Source organism: Lepus europaeus, chromosome 6, assembly GCF_033115175.1.
Source record: "Lepus europaeus isolate LE1 chromosome 6, mLepTim1.pri, whole genome shotgun sequence".
Taxonomy (NCBI): Eukaryota; Metazoa; Chordata; class Mammalia; order Lagomorpha; family Leporidae; genus Lepus; species Lepus europaeus.
Window position 1 is genome coordinate 75,429,189 of NC_084832.1, and position 24,085 is coordinate 75,453,273.

Genomic DNA, 24,085 nt, shown 5'->3' on the forward strand with positions numbered 1-24,085 from the left:
AGAGAGCTGGACTGGAAGAGGAGCAACCTGGACAGAATCCGGCGCCCCAACTGGGACTAGAACCCGGGGTGCCGGCGCTGCAGGTGGAGGGATTAGGCAAGTGAGCCATGGTGCCAGCCAATGATATCAATTTTTTAAGATTTCATATGAGTGAGATCATGCAATAATAGTCTGACCCTCAAATTCCATCCATGTTGTTGTTGCAAATCACAAGATTTAAATCTTTTTATGGTTGAATAGTATTCCATTCTGTATAAATACCACATTGTCTTTATTCATCAGTGGGTAGACTGGGTCTTGTCACTTCTTTGCTGATGTGAATAGTTAGTTCTATAGTAAATATGAGAGTTTAGCTGTCTCTTTGACAGACTGATTTCATTTCCCTGGGATATATACCAAATAGTGGGATTGCTGGATCATATAGGTAGTTTTATGCTTCATTTTTAGGAAAATGCATACTGGTTTCCACAACGGCTATACTAACATACGTTCCCACCAACAGCATGCAAGAATTCTCTTTTCTCCATGTTGTTGCCAGCATTTATCTTTGTCTTTTAAAAATTATTCAAAATGTTGATAAGCATGTAATATTTGTACGTATTCACGGGATACAGTTGCAGTATTTCAGCATATGCACTCACTGCAAACTGATCAAGCAGGCAGTTAGCCTTTCCATTTCCTTGCCTTTTCTTTCTGTTTGGAGCCTCCCAGCTTCTGTCATCCAGTTCTTTATACAGCGTATAATACATTATTGTGAACTATAGCCCACTAATATGCTGTGGAACACCAGAACCTATTCTTTCAGTGTTTGGGTACCTGTTTTCCAAAATCCCTTTTTTCTCCCTCTGCCCTCACCTTTCTAGCCTCCAGTAATTATTCTTTGTTCAGATAAACTACTTTTTTTTAACTTCCACATTTGATAGACAATATGTGGGATTTGTCTTTCTGTGTCTGGCTTATTTCATTAACATAATCTGTAGTCCCATCCATATTGCTTTATTCATTATTGCTAAATACTATTCCATTATATATGTATATCACATTTTCTTTATCAATTCATCCGTTGATGGACATCTATGTTGGTTCCATCTCTTGGATATAGTGAGCAGTGCTGCAATGAACATGGGAGTGCAGGTATGCTAATTCTATTTCCATCAGATATGTACTGAGAAGTGGGACAGCTGGGTCTTATGGTAGATCTATTTTTAGTGTTGTGAGGAACCTCCATACTGTTCTCCATAATGGCTGTATTAATTTACATTCCCACCAGTAGTATATTAATGTTCTTGTTTTTCTGCATCCTTGTCAGCATTTTTTTTTTTTTTTGTCTTCTTGCAATTAGCCACTTTAGCTAGGGTGAGATGATATTATGGTTTTGATTTGCATTTGCCTGGTGGTTAGTGATAGAATATCTTCATGTATTCACTGTCCATTTGCATTCCTTCTTTTGAAAAATGTCTATTCAAATCCTTTGCCCATTTTCTTAACTGGATTTGTTTTTTTGTTGTTGGATTTTTTTTTTTTTTTTTTAGGTCCTAATACAGTCTGGATATTAACCCCTTCTCACATGAGTAGTTTACAGGTATTTTCTCACATTTTGTCAACTGTCTCTTCATTGTTTACTGTTTCCTTTGCTGTGCAGAAATGCCTTACTTTGATAAAATCCCCTTTGTTTTTGCTTTTATTGCCTGCATTCTTGGAATCTTTTCCAAAAAATCATTACCTTTACAAACATCTTGAAATGTTTCCCATGTATTTTTTTCTAGTAGTTTCACAGTTTCAGGTGTTATTTCTTTGGATTTTTTTTTTGTTGTTGTTGATTTATTTTAAAGATTTTATTTATTCACCTGAGAGGCAGAATTACAGACACAGAGACATAGAGAATGATCTTCCATCCATTGGTTTACTCCCCAAATGGCTGTAGTCACCGAAACTGGGATGATCTGAAGCCAGGAGCCAGAAACTTCCTCTAGGTCTCCCATGTAGGTGCAGGGGCCCAAGCACTTGAGCCATCTTCCACTGCTTTCCCAGGCTATAAGCAGAGAGCTAGATCAGAAGAGGGGCAGCAGGACATGAACTGGGGCCCATATGGGATGCCAGTGCTGCAGGCAGAGGTTTAGCCCACTACACCACAGCACTGGCTCTGTTTTAGTTGATTTTTAAAAGTGAAATCCACTCATAATGAGAGGTCGGGGGAGGATGTCAAGTTTTAGTCTTCTGCATGTGGATATACAGTTTTCTCAGCACTATGTTTTGAAGAGAATGTTCTTTCTCCAGTGTGTTTTGCTGTCTTTGTCAAAACGCAGCTGGCTTGGGGCTGGCATTGTGGAGGGGTGGGTTAAGCAGCAGCCTGCAATGCTGGCATCCCATATAGGCACAGGTTCAAGTCCTGGCTGTTCCACTTTCTATCCAGTTTCCTGCTAACATGCCTGAGAAAGCAGTGGAGGATGGCCCAAGTGCTTAGCACCCTAGCACCCTTGTGGGAGACTCCTGGTTTCATTCTGGTCCAGCCCCAGCCACAGTGAACATTTGGGGAGTGAACCAGCAGATGGAGGGGCTCTCCATCTCTCTCTTCTAACTCTGGCTTTCGAATTAAATAAATCTGAAAAAACAAAACAAAAAACTAGCTAGCTTTAGATGAATGGATTAATTTCTGGGAGCTCTATTCTGTTCTGTTGGTTTATGTCTTATTTATGTGTTTTCAGGCAAGTATCATATGGTTTGGATAAAATAGCTCTGCAGTATATCCTGACATCTGGAAATGTGATGTGGGCAGCTTTTTGTTTGTTCAAGATAACTTTGGCTATTTGGGGGCTTTTGTGCTTCCATGTGAATTTTAGTATTGTTTACTAGTTTGGTGACAAATGTTATTTATATTTTGATGGGGATCACATTGAATCTGTAAATTGCTTTGGATACTGTGGACATCTTAATAATATTAATTTTTCCAGTTCCAAGCATAGGTTGTCTTTCCTTTTTCTGTCTTATAGTTTTCATTATAGGGTCTTTCACATTCTTGGTTGAATTTATTACATGGTATTTTACTGTTCGTGTGGCTACTGTGAATGGGATTGCTCCTATAATTTCTCAGTGAGTTTGTTACTGGAATATAATACTTATTACTGATTTTTTTTTATCCCACAAGTTTACTGAATGTTTCTTGGTTCTAACAGTCTTTGGTGAAGCCCTTGGGTTTTTCTATCTGTAGAATCATGCCATCTGCAAACAGGGATAATTTGATTTCCTTCTTTCCTATATAAATGGCTTTTATTTTTTTTCTTGCCTATTGGCTCTGACTAAAACTTCCAGTATGATATTGATTTAATCAATCTTTGATATTGTTGCTTATTTTAGTTTCTATTTCATTTCTGGTTTGATCTTTATTATTTCTTTTTACAGACTTTTTTTTTTTTAAAGTTTTTTTCTAAGTTCTTGAGATGCATTGTTTATTTGCTGTCTGTTTAATATAGCTTCTTACATGATATTATTTCAATTTTTTGAGATTTCTTTTGTGGCTTCAAGGATGTTCCCTATGCTGATCAAAAGAATATGTAATCTAGCTCTTGCATGGAATGTCTTGTAAATGTCAGTTAGGTTTGTTTTGTCTATATTATATAAACTATACATATATAAATATTATATATAAATGTAAATATTTTATAAATATTTATATATGTAGTTGATTTTATTTTTTGGCCAGATGATCTGTTCACTTATGAAAATGGGATGTTACAATCCCTATTATTGTATTGGAGCACCTTTCTCCTTTTATATCTAATAATGTTTGTTTTATAAAATCGGGTGCTACAACATTAGGTGCATTTACAATCATATCTTATTGAGCTCTTGATCATTATATAATGATCCTCTTTGTTTCTTTTTACAGTTTTTGTCTTGAAGTATGTTGGCATGGAATATCTATCTTTTCACTTTCAGTCTATGTGTCTTACTGGTGAGGTGAGTTTCTTGTAGAAAGAATATCATTGGGTCTTATAATTTTTAATCATTCAGCCATTCTATATCTTTAATTGTCGTTTGGTCTGTTAACACTCAAAGCTATTATTGGTAAGTAATGATTTAGTTAGGTCATTAATAAAATATTCTATATATTCTGAATGTGTGATTCTTTTTTACTGAATTTTATACTTTCACATGTCTTTTCTTGGTTATCTTTCTTTGCTTCTGGATGTTGGATTCCCTTAAGTATCTTTTATAAGGCTAGTCTGGTGGTGATAGATTCCTTTATATTTTGCTTGTCTTAGAAAAGTCCTTATTTCTCCTTCATTTATCAAAGATAGCCTTCAGTGGGTAAAGTATTCTTTGTTAGTAGCTGTTTTTTCTTTCAAAATGTGGAATTTATTATTTTATTTCCTCTTGACCTATAAAGTTTCTGTTGAAATCTGCAAATCTAATCAATGTTCCCTTAAAAGTAATTCTTGAAAACGTAAAAATTATTAAAAAGATATGTATTTTTCCCAGTCCCATTATCAGAAATCTGAATTGGCAGAGGAGCAGAGGATAAATTTATCAGAGTGCTGGTTTGAATTTCAACTGCTCCTCTATCCCCCTGTCACTTTCTAAATGCCTACAACATCTGGGCTGTGCCAGGGTAAAATCAGGAGCCAGGAACTCAATCTAAATGTCCCATATCGGTGACAGGGATTCAAGTACTTGGAGTGGTCATTTGCTGCCTCCAAGGGTACACATTAGCAGAAAGCTGAATTGAAAGCAGAGGTGAGACTTGAATCCAGGCACTCTGATATGGGACACAGTGGCATTATAACCATGTGCCAGTCATATCATCCCCAAACTTCTCTCTTCGGGTTGTACTTTATAAAAAGACTTTATTTATTTGAAAAGCAGAGCAAGGGAGAGACAGAAGGCGAGTTATATAGATGCCTGCAATAGTGGGGAGTGGGCTAAGCTGAAGCCAGGAGCAAGGAATTTGATATGGGTCGCCCATGTGTGTGGCAGGAAACTAAGTATTGGGGCTATCATCTGCTGTGTCTTAGGTGTACTAGGAGGAAGCTGGATTAGTAATGCAGAGAGCCAGGACTTGAACCAGGCACTCTGATATGGGATGCAGGTTAACCTCCTGTGCTACAATGTCTGCCCATGTTGTATTTTTTTTTTTTTAGATTTATTTATTTACTTTAAAGAGTGAGTACTTGATCCATGATTCTCTGCCTCCCTACAAGAAGCTACATTGGAAGAGGAATAGTTAGGATTCAAACCAGCACTATTATATGGGATGTTATATGGGTGCTGGCATTGCAAACAGTGCTTTAACCCACTGCTTGCCTTGAGGATCTTTTGTAGTCATGTCTATTGGATCCTATAGGCCTCCTTGGACATCTATATATTTCTCCAGTTACTGTTTCATTGAATAAAATTGGTGCTGCTACTTCTTTCTCCTCCTTCAGGGATTCCCAAAATTTGAATATTGTTCATTTCATGATGTCCTCCAAGTCTCAGAAGCTGTCTATAATTTTTCTTTTTTTTTTAAACTGGGATATTTTAAAAGACTTGTCTTCAAATACAGATATTCTTTCTTCTGATTGATCTAGTCTCTTATGGAGGCTTGTAACTGTGTTTTTGAAAGCCGACTTACTGAGTCCTTCATTTCTAAGACTTCTGTTTGATTCTTTTTCAACATTCTGCTGAATTTCCCATTCATAGCCTATATTGCTTTCTTAATTTCACTTATCTTTTTTAATATCTTTGTAATCATTCTTTGAATTCTTTATTACTCATTTTGTCAACATCTCTCTCTCTCTCTGGAGTCTGATATTAGTGTTCCTTCTGAGGTGTCATATTGCCTTGCTTTTTCATAGTTCTTCTATCCCTGTGTTGATATTTGCACATCAGATGTATCAGTTGTCTCTAGTACCTTTAGTTTTCATCATTCTTTAATTTTTAATACCCACATAACAATAAAATTATGTCTCTAAATTAAGTTAATCACTTGTTAAAAACATATTTGAATTAACATAGTCATTCTTATTTGAAGTATAATTCAGATGGTATGGTTTAAGAAAAAATGCCTGTATAGACTAATTTTTCCTATCAATGACTGTTCAGTCAGTGTACAATCTTATTCTCTTGGTCTTCAAATCCTATTGTGTGGATAAAATAAGACACTGCCAGTAGCCTCAGGGCTATTTTCCTCTTTTCTGTCCTCATCATCGAGCCCCATGAATCACAGAAATTCTGTGACCTGAATGGGTTTGGTCAGAAATCTGAGATCTTCTTTAAAGCAGGGAAGGATTTGTCTCACAGAAACTTGGGGGTATGGTAGAATCATTTGGCAAGGAACAAAAATGTAGGGAGGCTGTGGAATTGGCTATCAGCGAGTTGAACTGAGAGACAGAACCCTAGGTTATACTCAGGCCAGATCTAATGGTTTACAAAAGGCATAATCTGTGTCCTGAAAGATCAAGTTGAACATCTGTGTGACCCAAGCCCACTCATGGGTATGTCCAGGTTTCCATTTTGGTCCAAAGCAGAGACAGTAGTGTTGTACCTTTGTAAAGCCTTCATTCTCACAGCTTGGAACTGATCATAGGAGTATGTGGTGGAGGCGGGAACAATTATTCCCATAGGTTCCTTTAGAAGACGAGTTGGCTGATGAGAAAAGTGAGCAGGCTGTGAATGGCCCTATGATGGGGTTGCAGAGGGTTCCATTGACCAAGCTTGGGATTATTATCGTATTGTTCTTGAAAATCGTGGAGGTCAAGGTCAAGGTTGTAGTCATCCCCTCTCTTTCCCATTTCAGAGAAGAAGGCTTATAGCTCTACTTCAGTTAAGTTGTCAGAAGCAGGAGCTGTCCACTCTTCGTCAAACAGTATGTCATCCTAGGGTCTCATGTAATACAGGACACTGTCATTGCAGTGTTCATCTGTGTGTTGCCAGCTGCCCACTGAATTATAGTCCTTGTCCAGGGCTTATAGGACCACAAAGCTGACATTTTCATCCATAGGGATCTAAACTGTGTAGATTGTGTTGCTCTCATAGATATCTGGGTTGGCATTGATGCTGGGGCTGGATCATGTTTCCAGTGTGCTTTGTTCCTCTCTTCACACTGCTCTCTTTGGTCTCTGTGTCTTATGGGGTTGAGTGGGTTCCAGTGGAGATGAAAGCTGAGCATCTCTATTTTTGTCATTTTGATAATAGCCAGTCTAACACTGATAACACTATCAGTAAACAACTCCAGACTAGTAATCTCACAATGAACATCTCCCATGTAGGCGGTTCTTTGCTGAACAGTTTATGGATGTAGTATCATGTTGTGGCTTACTCTTTGAATCCCCCAGATCACAGCTTCAATCCTACTCTCCCTCCCACTTCCTAAGCTGACAAGGGTAATGATAAAATTGCCAGCAATAAGGGTGGCGCCGTGGCTTAACAGGCTAATCCTCTGCCTACCGGCGCTGGCACACTGGGTTCTAGTCCCGGTTGGGGCGCCGGATTCTGTCCAGGTTGCCCCTCTTCCAGGCCAGCTCTCTGCTATGGCCCAGGAAGGCAGTGGAGGATGGCCCAGGTCCTTGGGCCCTGCACCCGCATGGGAGACCAGGAGAAGTACCTCGCTCCTGGCTTCGGATCAGCGAGATGCGCTGGCCGCAGCGGCCATTGGAGGGTGAACCAACAGCAAAAGGGAAGACCTTTCTCTCTCTCTCTCTCTCTCTCTCTCTCTCTCACTATCCACTCTGCCTGTCAAAAAAAAAAAAAAAAAAAAAGGCCGGTGCCGTGGCTCACTAGGCTAATCTTCCACCTTGCGGCGCCGGCACACCGGGTTCTAGTCCCGGTCGGGGCACCGGATTCTGTCCCGGTTGCCCCTCTTCCAGGCCAGTTCTCTGCTGTGGCCAGGGAGTGCAGTGGAGGATGGCTCAAGTGCTTGGGTCCTGCACCCCATGGGAGACCAGGATAAGCCCCTGGCTCCTGCCATTGGATCAGCGCGGTGCGCCGGCAGCAGCGCGCCAGCCGCGGCGGCCATTGGAGGGTGAACCAACAGCAAAAAGGAAGACCTTTCTTTCTATCTCTCTCTCTCACTATCTACTCTGCCTGTCAAAAAAATAAAAATTAAAAAAAAAAAGAAAAAAATTGCCAGCAATAAATGAGTTAATTTAAGAGCTCTGACTCTTAGAAAAGACTCAGGAAATAAAACTGGTATACCCTTAAAATGATTCTTCAGTTTGGTTATCATTATCACTGGCTTTCAGATGGTGAACCTGAGGTGAGAAGGTAAATCACTTATCTAAAGTCCTAACCTTTAAGTAATTAAACTGTGATTTGAGCCCAAGTCCATTTGACTTTGAAATCCAGGCTCTATCTGGCACATCACAGGAAGCTGTAGGTATCACTAGACAGTGCACAGTATTATTCAGATCACTGGACCACTGAATTCTTGCAGCAGTTGAAAAACAGGCAGCTTGCATGGATGGTTTCTAGAACATTCTGTGTATAACATTTTACTTTTTTTCTTCTTCCAGATATAGATGGTAAAGAGCAGGAGCAAATGCCAAGAGAAACCTCAGGGACAGGGAGAAACAGCTATCAGTAGTGATTGAGAGGAGGAGAGAGACCTACCATGACTGGAAGGAAATGATCAAGAAATGGAAAAAGAAAGGTACAACATTAATAAGGTGACGTATCAAGCAAACACACACTTTTCTGTTTGTTGACAGGGATACCCATAGGTATAAAAGTGAAAGTTGAAAATGGTCCTTTTGTAGATACTCTTTTTTATATACAGTTCTACCACCATTAAATTGGAATTATAGGAAATGACAGATTAGAGGAAAAGATGAAGTCTGTCTTCTACTCTCTAAAGAGTCTAGCTCAGGTTAATCATAACAGTTCCCCAAGAACTCACAGTGGTTTGGATTCATTTGGTTTTAATTGAAAGCACTGAATAGAAACAAAAAAGCTTACTGAGAGAGTGGCTTCTTTTCTGTTGTTGTAGGTATCCAAATATTCTTGCAGTTCTAAAACACTAAACTTGAGCTTGTCCAGAAGTCCACAAGAAAGGAGCTAAAGACAGGAAAATAATTTATATTAAAATAACTAGATACCAACACAAAAGCATAGTATATTTAGAAGTAATTTTTATAAGCTATGAAATCTGCCATTTTGCTCCACTATTAGTTATGATTGAACACTAGCTTGCCAATCCATGCCTAGGAAATACCTATTTTTTCCTGTATCGCTATAGGTAGACAAGCTTTGCCATTTGTTCCACAGAGGCCCCTTGGTAAGCTATGATAACTGGTTTCTGCATGAGCTCCACCATCACCATCCAGTAATACTCCAAGGAGTGTGAAGAACACCTCTAAAGAGAATTTGGAAACTGGTTTTATATTTAATCAGGATTAAAATAATTTATGATAGAATGATTTATCATTGTATTCCTTGTCGTGTCACAACTAACCACCTAGCAAGTTCTTGAAAAGACTGACTTTTCAGGGACTTTAAAACTAAAGCACATCCTCCTAGGTCCTAAACTTTGGTCATTATTCAGCCAGTGAGATGATTCTGTGCTGTAATGGGGATGCAAAGAAAGAGACCTGAGTTGTACTCATAAAGTCACAGTTCAGCAGTCAGCCAGAGACTGGTGTAATCGTCCTTAATCTCATTACTTGCAGTTTGGCAGGGTGAATCCAGGGTGGGACTTGGGGGTGGAAAAGTGAAGGCATGGTGTCCCTGGGGACCCAGGGTCCCTGGCCAGCTCAGCTCTCAGGGGAGGGTGATTATCTGGCCATATGCACAACTGGTCAAGTCAGAGTCCTGAGAGAGAGGTGGACTTCTCTCCTGACTCTCTGAAATGGCCTTGCCGTGGTCTGGAATGGTGATAGAGAGTTATTACTGTGTAGACCCGGAGGCCTGCGGGAGTTATCTCACAGCAGCAACATGCTAACCCAGAGTTCCACACCTGAGCTGTGCGGGCCTGGGATACTCACAGTCTCAGCGTCCACGAAAAGGGTAGGGCACTCGGAGCAGGAGGTGAGCATCTGGGAAGAGCTGACAAATTTGGACCCAATTCCCCGGAGGTTATCCCCAAGGTAACTGGCTGCATCGCAGGTTAGGAAGCAGAACCTTTTCTGAATATTCTGCAAGGCACAACAGTGACCGTTCGTAAATGCCAAGTTTAACTTGCATGGTAAAACAAATTTTGCTTGTTGAGAGCATTTAAAAAATTTTTTACTTGACAAAATATTTATCATGTACAACATGTTTTGAATTCTGTACATATTGTGAAATAGCTAAATTGAACAAATATATTGCCTCATATGCTTATTTTTTCGAGAGAGAGCACTTAAAATCTACTCTTGGCAGTTTTAAGAATACAATACATTCTTATTAACAGAAAAAACTCTAAGCTTTATACAATATGAAATGAGCATGGAACCTCAAGGATGATGGCCAGAGGAGAAGGGAGTAAATGTTCACCTCAATAAGCTATATCATTGTCCACTGTGGAAAGTTTCTACCCAGAATGCCATGTCCCAACCTGTGGATGCTCACAGAATCTTTTCGGTAAACACTGCCTTTCTATGTGCTAGGAGTCCCTGCTGGTGGCAGGCTGAACTTCTAGCACACAGTGTCTTAACAAACTAAAAACCATTCCATTCCTTGGCACTGGCTTTCCCCAAAGAGTCTCTACCCTGTACCCCCTTTGAGTTGTAAAACCTAATCCATATCCACCCTTATATGGGGAAATCAGCATATCCACCAAATAAGATCAGGCTTTTGGTTCTTTGTAAATTGTATTAGACAAATGCCATTTACAATGAATATATTCATATTTTACTTAACATGTGAGGGTACAAATGGAATTAAAAGATTTATTTTGGTGCCAACAAGGTCTGAAATCCATGCATAGTTTTTTCATAATATGCATTTCCATGAACTTTTTCAAGGTCCCTCATATAATATGGATTATTAAACATTATTTTAAAATGAATTTTAGGGCAATATAACAAATGGCTTTGCCTCTGAATCTTTTGACATTAAATTCACTTCAAACAGTGGCTTTCTGGTAGTTTGTTTTAAAATTTCAATCAGGTTTTAACTGTCTCTGGAATTTTATCTCCTGGAATTTTATCTCCTGGAAGACACTCACTCTCTGCCTCAAACCCAAGGTCCCCTCCAGACATGGCCCATTCAGCTTTCTAACAGGTTTCATTTCAACAGAAAAGGCTTAGAGAGAGCAGCACGAATAGGAGGACTCCAAGACAAAAAAAAAAAAAAAAAAAAAGAGCCAGTGGCCAGTTACAAGTTCCTACAATCCTTCACAAATGGGTTATATGAAGCTCTCCCAGGCTTAAAAATATAATGTACCTTTATATTAACAAAAAGACATCTTCCTCAAAGTAAAATTATTTAAGAGAGATGATTATAGTTTCATCTGGTTTTTTGAATTAGAGATTCACTGGAGTAAAAGATTAATGAGTAACCTTGGAGGAGCTTTTAGATTGGTCTGATTTTCTTAGGAGCTAAGTAGCAGCATTTTTCCACATCATTAAAGAAAGCTACAGTGCACCCCAGTCCTGCTATAGCTTCATCCATCTCAGAACACCACCGAGTCAAGGGACTCTGGCTACTGAAATGATGTTTTAAGACAACTTAACCTTTCTGGTGTCTAAGACTTAACTCATTTAAGAATGCTGTAGTTCTCATTTTGCACTTTTGATACAGTTCCTGATTTTCCATATTTTCCTTCTGCAGTGGCTCCTTTAGCAGGTGATTATGGGTCTCACAACAGAACTCAGCATTAACTAGGATGCTAATGGGTCTGCCCCCTCATTCATCCATCATCCAAGTTGGAACTACAAAGTTGTAGTTCCATTTTTTCATCAAAAAGCTCATGGCAAATACATATCAAAAAGCTCATGGCAAATACATATTCCGAAAGTTTTTTGGTACCAAAATGAAATTATCTTTTATACAAGTTCTCCATTAGTTTTTTGAATTACCCTTATAGGGTCATTGGCAATTCAATGAGTTCTAGGATTAAGAAAAATGCTGGAGGGGCAGGCACAGCTGTGGCATCCTAGGTTAAGCCTCCACCTGCAGTGCCGGCATCCCATGTGGACCCCAGTTCCAGTCCCGTTGTGCACTCCCAATCCAGCTCCCAGCTGATGTGCCTGGGAAAAGAGTGGAAAGAGGCCCAAGTCCTTGGACCCCTGCACCCATGTGGGAGTCCCAGAAGAGGCTCCTGGCTTCAGCCTGGCCCAGCTCTGGCCATTGTGGCCATTTGGGGAGTGAACTGGCGCATGGAAGCTCTCTCTCGTCTGCCTCTGGCTCTCCTCTGTAACACTGACTTTCAAATAAATAAATATGTCTTAAACGAAAAATGCTGGAAAACATTTTCATGACAGGAAAACAGGAAACTGAATGAAAGTGAAAGAAGGAAGGTAACAACAGTCCAAATCTCATCACCCTGAGAAGACAAAACAAAGCCCATCCTGGTTAATAATATTCACTATTTTCTAGGGATTTTTTAAAAAGATCACTATTATAATTTTCTTAAAGTACTTTTCTCTTAAATTATATGGTAACCATGTTTCCAGGTTAACAAATCTTCACCTACAGCCTCACCTCCATGGCTGAGTATTCTTTGCAACAATTCCATTTTCATGGTTAATATGTCTGCTTCAAACTCAACACACACGTCTGGTTAATGCCAGTGATATTGGAAGACCTTCGATGTTTCTTCATTCCATGACATGTTTTTCTCTCTTTTTGCTGCCTCTAAACCCTGCCAATCAGTTGATGAAATTTGGAAAGCAAATGTAGAGAGCAAGCTAAGCTAATTAGAGGAACTAATGGGAATTTTTACAGCCAACAGACAGGCAGGAGTAAAATTCAGCTTTCGGTCACCAACCATGTCGAGTTCCCTCTGTATCTTTAGTTCAATAGTCATGGTTAATGGGCAACAGGTAAAATCTTAAGGTGTCCACAGGAGACTCCAACACAGTTGGGTGTACAAATTGCCAACTGTTCCTGGCTGAAGGGTTGGAACTGGTGTTGAAGTACGGCTGCACTCTGCTGGCCAAGTTTGGTACTGCACCCCTTTACAGGTGGGAGTCATGAAATCTACACAATGACCCTATGTGCTGACTGTAGGGCTGTGGTTCACAGAAGAAAACAAAAGAATGACTTTTCACGTGTTTAAAAGCAACTGAAGGGAGAAAAGTGTTCATAGATGTGGCTGCCACATTAATTAATTGCCTTGGTTGTGGGGGGAAGCAAACAAAAGACAAGAAAAGAAACATACAAGTTATGAAGAAAAGAGAAAAGAGATGCCTAAGAGGAAAGAAGATGGAGACTAGGCCGGACAGAGATGCCCCTTCATGGTTCAGGTACAGGGTTGTCCAGGGTCGATGGTGCCAATAAAGGTCAGAATGGTAGAAGTGAAAGGTACTTTATGGCACCCTAAAGCCTTTAAGGTCAACATCTTCACAATTCTGGGGGTTGGTATTGTGGCAAAGCATGTAAAGCCACTGCCAACATCCCATGTGGGTGCCGGTTCACGTTCTGGTTACTCCACTTTTGATCCAGCTCTCTGCTAATGTGCCTGGGAAAGCAACAGCAGATGGCCCAGGTGCTTGGGCCCTTGCACCCATGTGGGAGACCTGGAAGTAGCACTTGGCTCCTGGCTTCAGCCTGGCCCAGTCCTGGCCATTGTGGCCATATGGGGAGTGAACCAGAAGATAGAATACCCCTCTCTCACTGACTTCCAAACAAATAAATAAAAATCTAAAACAAAAAAACAACAAAAAATCTTCACAATCCCACTCCAACAAAGTTGAGATGAAGGCTGAATTGAAGAAATGTAAAGTCAGAGGGTCTGAAGGAGAAAACAGTCCAATCCCAGAGTAAAACAGAAATCACTTCTTAAATGGGCAGCTACTTGTTCTCTAAAAGACTAGGTCCTCAGAACGTGAGCGCTGTACCTTAAACAAAGAGGAGAACACATGAAATGTGTACACAGCACAGGAGCCATCTGAGTCGCACATGAGCTGGTTGATGTGGCTGCGCCAGGCCTCCTCGGCATCGTCACAGGCTGTGGGCTGAAAGGCAGCGAGGATGGCTGAGAAGAAGGGTGAAGGAGGGGGAGACACTCCCCGGTCACCTTCTCCGAAGCTGGAAAAAAGGAAAAAGGCCATATGAGACAGATGTCCTCCTCCTCCCCTACCAGGTCACACACATCCCAACCTGGAGGCTTGGTGTAACTGGGGGTCCCCATTTGGCCCTGAATTCCCTTGGAGGTTGCTTTGGGGACTTGACTGTGTGTGTGTGTGTGTGTAATTTTAGGAGAATTTTCACCTTTAGATTTTCTGTAATTTCTCCATTTCTCATTTTCTTTCTACAGATTCAGTACAGCTTCTGGCCTGCAGCAAGAGTGTGCTTCTCACTTTCCGGGTTGCTGTGTCCCAGACAAAGTAAACATCCATTCCTAGGCTTTGGTACTTTCACTTCTCCTTACAATATTCAATATGAACATTGTTATAAAAATTAGAATCTTCTGGTTTCTCCCTTATGGAGTATTTCTGAATATATGTGCATCAATGGCCCAAAAACAGGATGAGAGGAAGGAAGAAATATGATGAGCACAGAAAGAAAAGTCATATTCCTCTCGAAGTGTTACCCTTGTCCTTCCCCTTCATGGACAGACACGGCCACCACGGCAGAGGCCTTCGTCGGGTCATGCTAGCAGCTTTCATTCTGTGTCCAGAAGAGCAACCTGATCTTAGCTTTCTTCTCCCACACTCCATCTGCAGTATGGTCATTAGCGACTTATTCTAGATGCTGCGCCCGTGTTATTGTTTTCTTAAAGCCCCTTCCTCTCCATATTTTTTTCTATTTAGACATCTCACTAGTGTCAGAAGTCAGCTGCCAGGCTCAAAGATACTTAAGGAAAAGGAGGTCTTTAGTGTATAAAGAGCCTCTTATTTTGGTCTTTAAGCTCATTTCCAAGGCTTGCCAAATGTTATCTTCAAAACGTATGAGGCCTGGGGGCCAGCGTTGTGGCACAGCTGGTTAAGCCACTAACTGCAATGCCAGCATCCCATATGAGTGCCAGTTCAAGGCTTGGCTGCTTCACTTCTGATCCAGCTCCCTGCTAATGCACCTGGGAAAGATATTCTCGCTTGCTCGCTCTCTCTGTAAGTCAGCCTTCCAAACAAAAATTTACAAGACCTGGACCATGTCCCCAGACCTCTCTTTGGCTTTTCATGTTGTTTTATGGCCTTAGGAATTATGACCCGAGCATCCTTTCCTGGTTCCACATAAGACCCTCCACTGGGGTTGGGTGAAGCTAACTCAGTTGAGAGCGTACAAGTTCTATGTCACTTTAGGCTGCTTCATTAGGAAGTCCCAGCAATGCAAGTGTGATGCTAAACTTGAGTTTGTGTGATGGAACTGCAGTATTTCCACCAAGCACTTCATTACCTTGCAAGAGTAAACTGGTCCAGGGCTCGGTTGCCTTTTTCCTCTGCCTCAGTCATGTCTAGGCTGAAGCTGTCGCTGCATTCAAAAGCTGCTGGCAGTTCGTTGATGGAACTGGAAAGATCATCTTCATGCACGGTGGCGTCCTCCTCCTCCTGGGCCGCCTCAGCCTGCAGAAGACAGAGCAGAAGCCCTCGCATCTAAGAATATCCGTGGGAAAGTCCATTCAACTAAGGAAGGAACCGAAATGCCGAGCATGATGGAAATGGAGATTGTTTTCTAGCAACAGCACAGGCAGTTGTAGAAACGGACTCGGGAATTCTCTGAAACGCATACTGTTCATTCTTTATCTTCCGTTCAGTCTCCTCCTCAGTAGTCCCCACAGGGGCTGCCAGATGAGCATGTCTGACCCATGCTTACGGGATGCAGATGCTAACCGTGGATAAGACCATCTCCCCTGGTCCAACCTCCACATTTTATAGCTGAGCAAATGAAGTTCTACATGGGGAAGGGACTTGCCTAAAACCAGGCTGTCATCAGAGTTAGAGCCAGGATGAGAAACCCCATCTCTGTGTCAGAACCCCTCCCACTGTACCACCGCAGCCTGCTGCAACAAGCCTATTCAGAATATTGCCACATACAGAATCCCTTTGCCAAGGGAAACCAGAATTTGGAATCCTCGGTGCCTGCAACAGTGGATGCCCAAGCAACATCTGTAGTGTACACAAGTGGTCCAGAGTCCTTCACTGTGCTTGCTGGTTGACAGGTTTTTCCGCAGTGCAAGTCTTCTAAGACCCACTTCCAGCCATACATATGCATGTATGGACATACGTGCTTTACTCCTTAGAACAGGGGTGAGCATCTGTGCTCATCTTGCTTCAACATGCAGAATGAGCAGTGAAATACAAGAGCCCCAGGGCAGGCAGAACTGAGATCAGGGAGAGACAGGAAAAAGATTTAGCAAGTCCAGTGGAAAAAGAGGCTGGGCTTGAACTCGGGCCAGGGGAAAATCAGCTGGAGAACTGACTGTTCTCTATGAGAGGAAGGAAGGCAACTGGATCACACACCAGGAGAAGAGAGGAAGAGAAAGATGCAAACATGTCTCAGTGAGTCACTTTCTTGAAAACAAACTAAGGAAAACAGAAATGTATATGAATTAAAGCTTTCTCATGAGCTAACAGCTGGCTACCCACTTACTTTACAGTATCTTGAATATAGGATTAGAGGGTAAATGAACAAGAATGCTACATTTATATACTAGGAAAACAAGGTATCTCATGTCTTGGAAGGAATTGCTTGTAAACGCTGAGTTTCAGAGGTCTATCCAGACCTGCTTTGTTCTGCAAAGCAAAACTACAGTATTGGCAGTGAGGCTGACCCTTGGGGTTTGGTCCAGGCTCTCAGTGCTCGAAAACATTATCTAAGAGGAGAGCTGTGTTCTTAGCTATTTTCTCTAACATCACAGAATATATCAAATGTCGCAGATACCCAGCTCTTGTGAAAAACAGGATAGCTCTTTAGAAATGAAATTCACTTCTTCCTTGATGTAGGTGTCTACCTCATAGATTGTGTTTGGAAAGAGAAACCTTTATAATTTAGCATTCACAATTAAAAAATGGAGAAAATTACTAGACCAGCTGAGAAAAGCCAAAAGCTAAAAACTTCATGTATTTTTTCCCTCATGAAATTTAATTTCTTAATCTTAGGTTCTGGCATTTTAAACTAGACAAATTTTTTTGTTGTTGTTGATACAGAAGGAGTCTGCTAACTCCAAGAATGCTGATAACAGACCCTTTGCAATATGGCAATCTTAGTCTTATTCAAGTTTTAACTATTTTAGGCCATTGCAATTTGTTGGTTGACTTTAGTTTGAAGAGAGTTTCTCTAGACCTCAGACCTGGTTTCTGTCCACTGTGAAACAACACAGAATGGTCAGTCTTATATTTTCCCATTAGATGTGTCAAGGAATACATTTCCATAAAAGTTTTTTCTATTTTCTCTTTCAAGCTTATACAACCATAATCAGACTCAGGATAAAGAAACTTTTGCTCTGTGATAATAGTAATAGATTATTTTGGTATTTCTTTTTTTTTTTTGTTTTTTTTTTTTTTGGTATTTCTAACATAAGGAAATAAAATTCTACACTGATGGGCATCTATGCAGCCAGAGCATGTGAGTGGATAGTTTTACGGACAGGGTCTTGCTTGGAAATCCTGATAAAGTTTTAAAATGAAATAGACACTACTAGTTTATTTTTTTCTTTTAAAATTCTATCAGGAAATTATATCCACTGGTTACTTTTCTCCTCGGAGCCTGCCTAAGAGCATTAAACTATGACTGACATCAGAAATTCCAATAGTATGCCAAAGGCGAGTGTTGAATCAATGCACAAATTGTACAGTTGGTTCCTACACAGGGAAAAATTTCCCCCAGTGCATGCACACGCCCACACCTCACTTAGCAGTTCCCCAGTCACAGTGATCTCACACGCCAATCAGCAGTTTTCAAGCAAAACGTTTCCTTTAAAAGAGACCTGAAATCATGACTGTCAGAGTTTAAAGTAACTTCAGAACGTAGGCTCAGGGGCACAGAATTCACCTATTTCAAAACACCCAGAACAAAAAGCGAACAGTCCTTCCACTTTTCATCCTTCCCTAATATTTCTCAGAAAAGAGGAAGTTTTTTTTTTTTTTTTTTTTTTTTTTTTTTAAGAAAAGGAGACAACAATCATCAATGCCAAAACCTCTTCACCTTTGAGCCCTCAGAAATCTGCAGATTGTTCATATCGGGCAAAGACGCGTCAAAGCTGGCCATTCTGGTGTTAAAGGAATGCGGGTCAGCGGGGGTCGAGTCACAGGCGGTGCTGAGCAGCTCCATGGGGTTGGCCTCCTCAGAGGGCGAGAGGGTCATGATCTATTTGAAAAGCAAAGGAAATAACACGTAGAACCAAGTTCCCATTCTTCAACAGCTCTAATTATTCTTTGTCTACGAGTGCAAGCCATTGTTCCCTAGCTGTGGGTGGATAGGGATTAATTTTCTAACTCCCATGCTTCCCCGTTATTGGACCTTAAACATAGCAGCTGGCTCTCTGGCTTATGGCACAGCCCCGGAAACCCCAATCCCTGTATTTTTAGACAATCGCATCAAAATATCTGTCCCCTTAAACCTTTAGATAGCTGAGAGATTTTTGAAAAACATTCCAGCATCATAAAAGTTACTTTGGAAAAATCTAGGCCTTCACAGATTTGACGTCTGCTGGCTAAGAGGGCACTGCAAAAACTTAGTGAAAAATGGAATTCCAGGATAAAGTCTGTTTTGGTGTCAGACATTTTAAAATTCACGCACAGAGGCATCCTCAAAAAGTACACAGAAAATGCACATTATTTAAAAAATCACAATGCATGGTTTTCAAAATTGTTTTGCATCTGAATAAACTCATCTTGTAATTCCTTTTCTTTCCATGCACTCTGTGAAGTCCTCTGGAACCCAGTGCTTGCATCATTTGCAAGCCAGACAGAATCAGGCTCCACCTGAGAGTTCAGATTTTGAGCCCAGCAGCTGTGGAAAGTTTCTGTAGGGGCAAGTGGACACGGCCCTCCTGCGCTCTTCACGAAAAACAAGTCTCCCATTTCGGACTGGTAGACAAGTTCCTACTTACGAGGTCTGAGTGCTCCAGGATCTGGCTGGCCGTGAGGTCCTCCTCCTCGGATGACTCATCGGAATCCTCGTGGTTCATTTTATTCAGGCTAGGGGTACTTCCTGAGAGTTGGCGCTCTTCCAGAATCTGCATATCACACTTGTCCAGGCTGTCCAGGGAACGCCTGCGCACTCCCCAGTTGAAATTGTCCATGCTCTCCCCCTGAAATCACACCATCAGTCCGGGTTTTACACCTCCGTCCTCCTGCATGCACACTGCCCATCACACGAACACTAAGTCACAGCCTTGAGACAAATAATACAGGCATTAGCAACTCTCTAGTGCTTATCTGCGTTGGTACCAAACCATTTGTTTACCTGATGTGAAAAGTAATGAAAACATACTATTTTCATATAAGTGTTATAAAGTCTTAGGGAGAAGTGACTGCACCCCTTTTTTTTGGCATGGGAGGTAGTGTGTTCCTTGAAAAGCTGATTTTAGTAAACCCTAAAAGTGATGTGTTTCCTTAAATCCGTAAGAAACAAAACCATCAACAGGAAAACAACTTCAGAAGAGGTGTGCCCTCCCATCCCCGCCAGCCCCCTTTTAGTACTGTTTTTGGAAGGAGAAACGAGTAGGAGCTATGCTGCAGCACATTCCAGAATCCTCTGGGCATTAAGTAGAAGAGCATTAGGTGGGCATTCCAGCTTGTTCTGCCACAGCGGTTGTCACGGATCAAATGCAGAGTTAAAGACGATCAGAGCGGCTGGACAAGGCTGGACGGATCATGCACTACACAGAGGCCTGAGCAGTAATGGCTGAATTTTCCTTTAGGCTCATCTTTCAATCACTGTCCCAACTTGATAAATACTCCATTTCCTGCATCTGAAACAACTAACGTGGAACCAAAGATTCTTGCTGATATGCTGAGAACTGATTTACCGAGAACCGGTCTTGGTAGCTACGTAAGTGTCGAAGAAAGCTTCTAGTTGTATTTCAGACTTGCTCTACAAACCATGAGGTGTCAAATAGGTTTTTCTGACTAACATAAATTTTTTTTTCTAGAAATGAATTTGGGTTTTATTTTTTTTCTCTCTGTTAAGGCTGGAATAAAGGAAAAGAAACATTGCTCAGCCCATTTTAACCCAAATAGGTGGTCTGAATAAAACCTAGCATAGAATCCTTTCATTTATTTGTAATCTGGAACACTGCCTAAGGGTTTATTGACATGAAGTAACTATCTGTTGAGAGATCAGGGAACAGCATAATAATACGAGAAGTAGAAATTAGCGTTAAATTTAATTTTCCTCTAGCTTAAATGTCTTATCATTTCTGGCTCCTAATGAGACAAGTTTGCTATTCTCATAGATCTCTCATATAATAAATCCTTCCCTTTTCCACAGTCTGTTGTGGCTATTTATGGTAGAAGATGAGAAGTTGGAATCCTAAGCACATACTGGATAAGATACGGAACTTGTTATCATTACTCATCTCCATTTATGATATTTCTGATTGCTCTTAGGGCCATTTGAGTACCAAAAAAAAAAAAAGCAGCCTCAGAATATCTGAATCTGCTGTTTTATCTGTAGCTGTCTCTCTTAGCTGTACAGTTTCAGCACTGCTAATGTGAGAATACAAAATACTCCAAGAATCTCAAGCTTTTTGAATATCAAAATGATACCACAATTGATTTAATTGATTTATTTTGAGAAGTCACATTCAAAATGCAGGTGCACTAAAAATATTGTATAAAGTTACCTTCAAGTTATATGTATGGTACGTATGAAACGTAAGTGAATATCATGTTTAGACTTGGGTCCCATTCCTAAGATATGTCGTTATGTATATGCAAATATTCCAAAACACAAGACATTTCTGGTCCTAAGCATTTTGGACAAAGGAGAGACTCAACCTGTGTGTGTTTTAAAAAATGTGTCTGCTGTGACAAATCACCACCAAATAAAGACTAATTCTGAAACTTGGATTTTAAAAGAGCTATTGAAGTGAAAAAATTAACAAAATGAAAAAAAAATGATAGAGGAGGCAAGAGGTCTGGAAGGAAAGGAAAATGCAATGTGTAAAGATGTAAAGGAAGGGAAAAAGATAAAAATGAGCCCCATACAGAGGAAAAACTGAAGGACAGGAAAATTACTGGGAGAGAGAAACATTTATGAAACATATTCTCTTGTAGCAAATGAATAGATTTTATGGATGAAGTATCTTGTCACAATTCTAGGGGTCTCCTACATTGAACCTGGCACAGAACCACAAGTTTGCTGAACAATATAAATATCTAGGGAGGAAGAACATTGCATCAGTCATTGGTGACTGCTACTGTTGATTTGGTGGCAGCCGTGGTGAAAGCCTATAACCAATAGGGAGGAGACCGAGGAGGCAGAGAAGGCTGATCTTGGGAGAATACAGTCTGGCAAGACCATCTTGCTAAAGGATGCAACAGCTCTGCTAGAGGCAAAGGTATTGAAATGGTTTCCTTGGTGGTGGCTGAGGGGCTGACACCAGTGTTGTAGCTCAGCCTCAGTTGAAAACCATGATGATTAGATGTCACCCAGCTGTGCTCAGCATAGCCAAAGAATTTCCCTAACAGGGGAGTCACCATCCATCCTGCCCCTTCCCCAAGTATCAGGTTTATGTGTTATGTTACACCCAAAATTAAAAGTCAAAACAGTGTTTTTGATGATACCAGACTTTTTTTTTTTGCCTGAGAAAATGTCAAGAGTCACTATCTACTCCAAATGGACAATGTATGTGTCAGTTATCAAACTTAAAGCCATTGAGGATTTATAAGGAGATGGGAAAGTATCAAACAATGTAGAAATGTTTACAGGTAGAACATTCTACAAATGTTGGAAGTGATATTCTTCAAAATACATTTTCCATATTGGAACCCTGCCAAATAAGAATTGTTGTTGAAGGAACTTGGGTGCACTACGATCAAATATGTTCCCCCAAATGTAGCTATTTACAATATGTCTGATAGGACACAGAGAGTACTCAAAGGTAAGTTTGCCCAGCATGATCCTAGTTTACAGCAGTTGCCTGGGTTTAATTATCGTTAGCAACCCCTTACACTTGCAAAAGGTTTGAATGAAAATTTATATAGTCACAGAAATAACTTCTAATTCCTGGAAAACAAAAAGATTCAACTGGAAGGGTAAATGTTATATTGTTCGATGCAGATTGTTGATTTCACTTCTAATAAAATAATTTAACAAAACCCATCCAATTGTTATAAGCAGAAATTATAAGATTTCTATGCATCAGACCTAAAAATTCACTTTCTTTCAAAAGACATAATCATGCAACTCCTAGACCCAGGCATAGAAATGTTTTTAGAAAAATCTGGTATATTTTGGAAAAATAGTTCCATACTACAGCTGCCATGAAAAATAGTTCTTATATCACACACACCTAAATTGAATATACACGCAAATAAGCATACATATGCTGGAAGGGAGGAAAAAGCAATTATGTTGTTATAAATCTGCTATGCTGCAAAACATTGACCAACATATCCAAATGAAAAACAGCATTGTCTTACCTGAAGTTCCTGGGTAGCAGATTGAATGGACAGAAAAACAAATAAAAGGTCTATTTAAAATGGTTATATTAAAGAAAATCAAGCGCATTTGTCTCAGTGTTAACACAACAGCAGCTAACAGTGCTAACAATATATACTTCCATAGGTGCAACTTTAAGAAGGTACGCTAATGCCAAAGAGAGAAATCAGTATTCCCCACTTCTTAGTGATGGTGGTGTAGCTGGGGTAACAAATCTTAAGTACAATTTCTGAAATAGCTTTGTCCTTCAGTGACAACTTTGGTTTCCTCAACACTTCTCTCAGAGTGCCTAATTACTGGTGAGAAAATTGTTAAATGTCATGGGAAAATGAGTAAGAGTCATCAACTGGGGAAAAAAAAAAAGGTGGCAGCACCTGACCCTGCTCACAAAGCTGAAAGTGTTGCTGATCATGATCTGTTTCCTGCAGAGTACAATTAATAGCAAAGATGTGCAGCACCTTTCTAAAGGATTCTCAAAAGTCAAGGGCAAATCCTTACAGATGTTGTTCAGCAAATTTCTGGGGCTATTTAATAAAAAGGAATAGAACAAAACAACTTATCTTTCTCTTTTGACAACCTTATTTTGATCTGGAAGGCAAACTTTGTCAAGTGAGAAGTTACTACAATTATTCACCAACAACAATACAAGGGATCCTGACAGGATGCTAGAAGCGGAACATATGTTATGGGGTTGAAGCCTCATGCCACCTCTCCAGGTAGGTATTATTATACTCTTTGAATAGATGAGGAAGCAGGAACCAAGAAGAACTGAGTGTGTGCCTGTGGTCTTACAGAGTTAGGTCACTGGCAGAGTTGAAATTGCAGTGTGGACCTGCTCGACATCAAAGACCAAGCCTTGTCCTTCTATTGCTCTGTAAGCATGTTAGAATATCTTGTTAGAAATGTATCTAGAAGTAGCAAAAAACTCCTTAATGTTTTATTCAGATAAAATGTCTACTCTCAAACTCTTCTATTTCTAACAGTATCTTATTCATAACAGATAAAATAATCACTGATTTTTTAGTTGTTGGCTAACACAACAGTGTTAGTGTTGAGTGTTGCCCTGGAAAGACATCTGGTGTAATATTTGTAAGTGATGGGCACTTCAGTTATTTTCTTCATTTTGATAGAAATTAAACTTGCTAGGGGTAGGTATTCTGTCTAGTAGCCGAGACACCACTTGGGATGCTTCCATCCCATTATCAGAGTGCCTGGGTTGAGTGCTGGCTCTGCTCATTTCCAGCTTCCCTCTACTGGGCACCCTGGAGACAGCAGGGGATGATGGCTCAGGTAGTTGGGTCCTTGCCACACATATTGAGGACTGAATAGCTACAGGCTCCTGGCCTCAGCCTGGTTCAGCCTTTCCATTGTGGGCATTTTCGGGGTAAGCCAGTGGACTGGAGCTTTCTGTCTTTTTTTG

General features: G+C 40.4%; 1 protein-coding gene across 2 annotated transcripts in view; it reads right to left on the reverse strand.

Annotated features, from left to right (window-relative positions):
* The window catches only part of FRY (FRY microtubule binding protein), a 512,138-nt gene that overhangs the window by 30,197 nt on the left and 457,856 nt on the right, over window positions 1–24,085 (reverse strand). For both annotated transcript variants that reach the window (XM_062194404.1, XM_062194403.1), the window contains 6 exons: window positions 19,109–19,309; window positions 18,202–18,363; window positions 15,454–15,620; window positions 13,956–14,145; window positions 9,957–10,106; window positions 8,932–9,030 (listed from right to left, as the gene is read on the reverse strand). In XM_062194404.1, the coding sequence (XP_062050388.1) occupies window positions 8,932–9,030; window positions 9,957–10,106; window positions 13,956–14,145; window positions 15,454–15,620; window positions 18,202–18,363; window positions 19,109–19,309 (969 nt within the window). The remainder of the gene's footprint in view (window positions 1–8,931; window positions 9,031–9,956; window positions 10,107–13,955; window positions 14,146–15,453; window positions 15,621–18,201; window positions 18,364–19,108; window positions 19,310–24,085) is intronic.